Source organism: Sinohyriopsis cumingii, chromosome 1, assembly GCF_028554795.1.
Source record: "Sinohyriopsis cumingii isolate HCF-2022 chromosome 1, ASM2855479v2, whole genome shotgun sequence".
Lineage (NCBI taxonomy): Eukaryota > Metazoa > Mollusca > Bivalvia > Unionida > Unionidae > Sinohyriopsis > Sinohyriopsis cumingii.
Window position 1 is genome coordinate 178,045,722 of NC_142961.1, and position 2,861 is coordinate 178,048,582.

General features: G+C 36.0%; 1 protein-coding gene across 1 annotated transcript; it reads right to left on the minus strand.

Annotated features, from left to right (window-relative positions):
* Positions 1-1,183: 1,183 nt before the first annotated feature.
* LOC149808456 (complement C1q-like protein 3) lies at positions 1,184-2,528 on the minus strand. Its single transcript, XM_089950664.1, has 2 exons — positions 2,282-2,528; positions 1,184-1,673 (listed from the first exon to the last, which is right to left on the minus strand). The coding sequence occupies exons 1-2, from the start codon at positions 2,478-2,480 to the stop codon at positions 1,252-1,254; spliced, it is 621 nt and encodes a 206-aa protein (XP_089806790.1). The 5' UTR covers positions 2,481-2,528; the 3' UTR covers positions 1,184-1,251.
* Positions 2,529-2,861: the final 333 nt, after the last annotated feature.

Below are 2,861 nucleotides of genomic sequence, written 5' to 3' on the forward strand. Positions count from 1 at the left end.
TGAATAATCAAATGGTATTACTCTGTTTTATTAATAATCAAATGGCATTACTCTGTTTTATGAGTAATCAAATGGCATTGCTCGGTTTTATGAATAAACAAATGGCATTGCTCGGTTTTATGAATAATCAAATGGCATTACTCTGTTTTATGGGTAATCAAATGGCTTTGCTCGGTTTTATGAATAATCAAATGGTATTACTCTGTTTTATTAATAATCAAATGGCATTACTCTGTTTTATGAGTAATCAAATGGCATTGCTCGGTTTTATGAATAATCAAATGGCATTACTCTATTTTATGAGTAATCAAATGGCAGTGCTCGGTTTTATGAATAATCAAACTTTCTCCTCTTTAAATCCCTGCCCAAAACAATGCCATTGAATCTAGCACATAAAAAATTAGATTTACCACACATTATGAACATAATATGTTACATTGCGCATATTTAAGCAGACCGCCCAATAATAATCTACAATTTAGCTAATGATTTTTAACATAGTTGATTCTCCCCATCCCACTTTTCTCAGCTTTGTTGAGCTCCACCCATGCAAAAGCATCAGAATACGACCCAGATGACAATCCCAAAGACAGTGAATTATCTAAGAAATTTTACAAGGAAAATGTCCTGCAATGGTATACTTTTCTCTAAGTTTTAATATATTTGGGTCACGCTTGATAAGCCTTTACTCTATCATTTCGACGATTTTGTTGATCTGCAGTAGGGTTAAAAATGTAGTTTTACTTATTTTGGCTCACCGTTGGAAGTTGGGTATGTGAAATAAAAATGGGTGAAATTACTTCAGAAAATATTTGTTACACAAATACTTTATTTGCAGTTTTCTCCGTCAACTTACGCAAATAAAAGTATTTACATGCTAATGATTGCCATGCATTACAGTGGGTGGACCTTTGTCTGATACAGCTTGATTTGTTTAGCACTATCTAGATTGAATGCCGAGAACTGTCTCCCCCCTAAATATATGCAAATAGAATTAACAGGAAATCAGTATGTTATTCAAACAATCAGTGTACATTCTCAATGACGATGCAGAACTTGGGTGGGGTAGAAAGAAAATAATAGAGTAGAGGATCTCATCCAGGACGTTCGTGCTTCCATAGTAAATGGTTAATAATCTCTTAGATGACTGTACAGCTTCACGGTTGAAATAAAGACTAATGGAGAGCGCAAATAAAAAAGATTTATTCAAATATCAGCTGTGGGAAGAGCTGTAAGAACAATGAAGTTCTATCAAACATTGACCAAAAACCCAGAAAAATGTGAATGAAGTCCACCAGCGATACGGCTTGGTCCAGTACATTTGACCCAAACGTCTTCTCCTGCCCACAAATGAGCCACTACTGATACGGTTCTTTCCTGCCAACCAACATGTGTACCGTCGACAAATACGTATCCGAGAACCTTGGTGCCGTCACCTGTCACCATGAATACGTGAAGGTCATGTGCATTATCTGGATCAATTGATAAGGTCATAGCAAAATGGTATGTTCCAGATACAGGTGCTCTGAAAACTCCATGAGTCGGATTATAGTATGTACCAACATTTAGGTGTACATCATCAAATACCACGTGTTGATTTGCCAAACAATCGAATAGTGAACTTGATATGAAAGTCATGAATGCAGGTGCAGAACTTGCATTTCGTTGGCAGTCTGGAACGACAATATTTATTGAATCTTATTTGTGCAAGAAGTCAATCGACCTTTGTTTATATTTACTTTCACAAAATATTATACATAGACAAGCGTGAAACCAATATGAATGGTGAAATTGTTTCATCGCACATTACTATTAACAATGTTTTAACTATACCGATTACAGATCTAATTAAGAATATGTATGACTATTACATAGTGTATTTAGTCAGAAAAGTAGCAGCTACGTAACGATTAGCGGCAGTACTATGGTGATCACATGTATATTAGCCGTCAATGGTAATATTGAACAAAGAACTCAAAACTAAGACATTAATAACACACTAGGTATGGTGTGTGATCATTAATAATCTAGCATATATACCATGTCAACGTTATCTATACAGGGCAGGAACAACGCAAGCATGATGTTCTATGCTTGCACTGACTTTATGTGAAGTGAACTCTCTCAGAATTTCAATTAATTACTTTATCATTTTGAACTAGAGAGGAAGAGAGTCGGGAGAAACAGCTTTTCAAACACAACTGGTCTGGTAATAAAGTAACTTGATCGTTATCTGATGGGAATACATTTTACACATCACCTCTCAGCTTTGTAGTCTTACCATTTTCGAGCTGGGCAACCTTATGCTGTAGTTTCTGCACCTCTGCTGTAATAATCTGAAGTTCCGATATTTCTGCCTCCATGTTTTGCAATTTCGTCATGATGTCTATTTCGCCCTGCAGGACAAGACGCTTTTCAGCTTCAAGTCCAGCAAAATGCAAAACAATGTAGCACAATGCGACAGCATGGAGCCTAATCATTCTCTATGAGTCTTACGTGAATAAAGATTGCGTATGAATCTATATGATCATATAAGAAGGTCAGGTTTGGTGGTTGATAAGGCCAGGTCATCAACATTTAATACAATCATATAGCCTATGTCTGGGTCTATCTTGGTTGTCGATAAGACTGCGTCATCAATATATATTTGACTCTGTTAGTTTATTGATACTCTAGATGTGGACAAACAAAATAACACAACTAATTTAACTTAAATAGACCGAAAAGTTTGTCAACTTTGTCTTTGACTCTGTCCTTTTTCTTAATGATGATGATGTGTGAGGCGTTGACTGGTTGACATAAAGTCTTTTCTTGTTAGTAGTATGGAGATGATAGTGCTGGAGTTCGAGGAGAGCCTCTAA

Coding starts and splice junctions, on each gene's coding strand:
- LOC149808456 (XM_089950664.1), bottom strand. CDS start 2,480: ATGATTAGGCTCCATGCTGTCGCATTGTGCTACATTGTTTTGCATTTT. Junction 1,674..2,281: donor GGTTGCCCAGCTCGAAAATG/GTAAGACTACAA, acceptor TTGTCGTTCCAG/ACTGCCAACGAAATGCAAGT.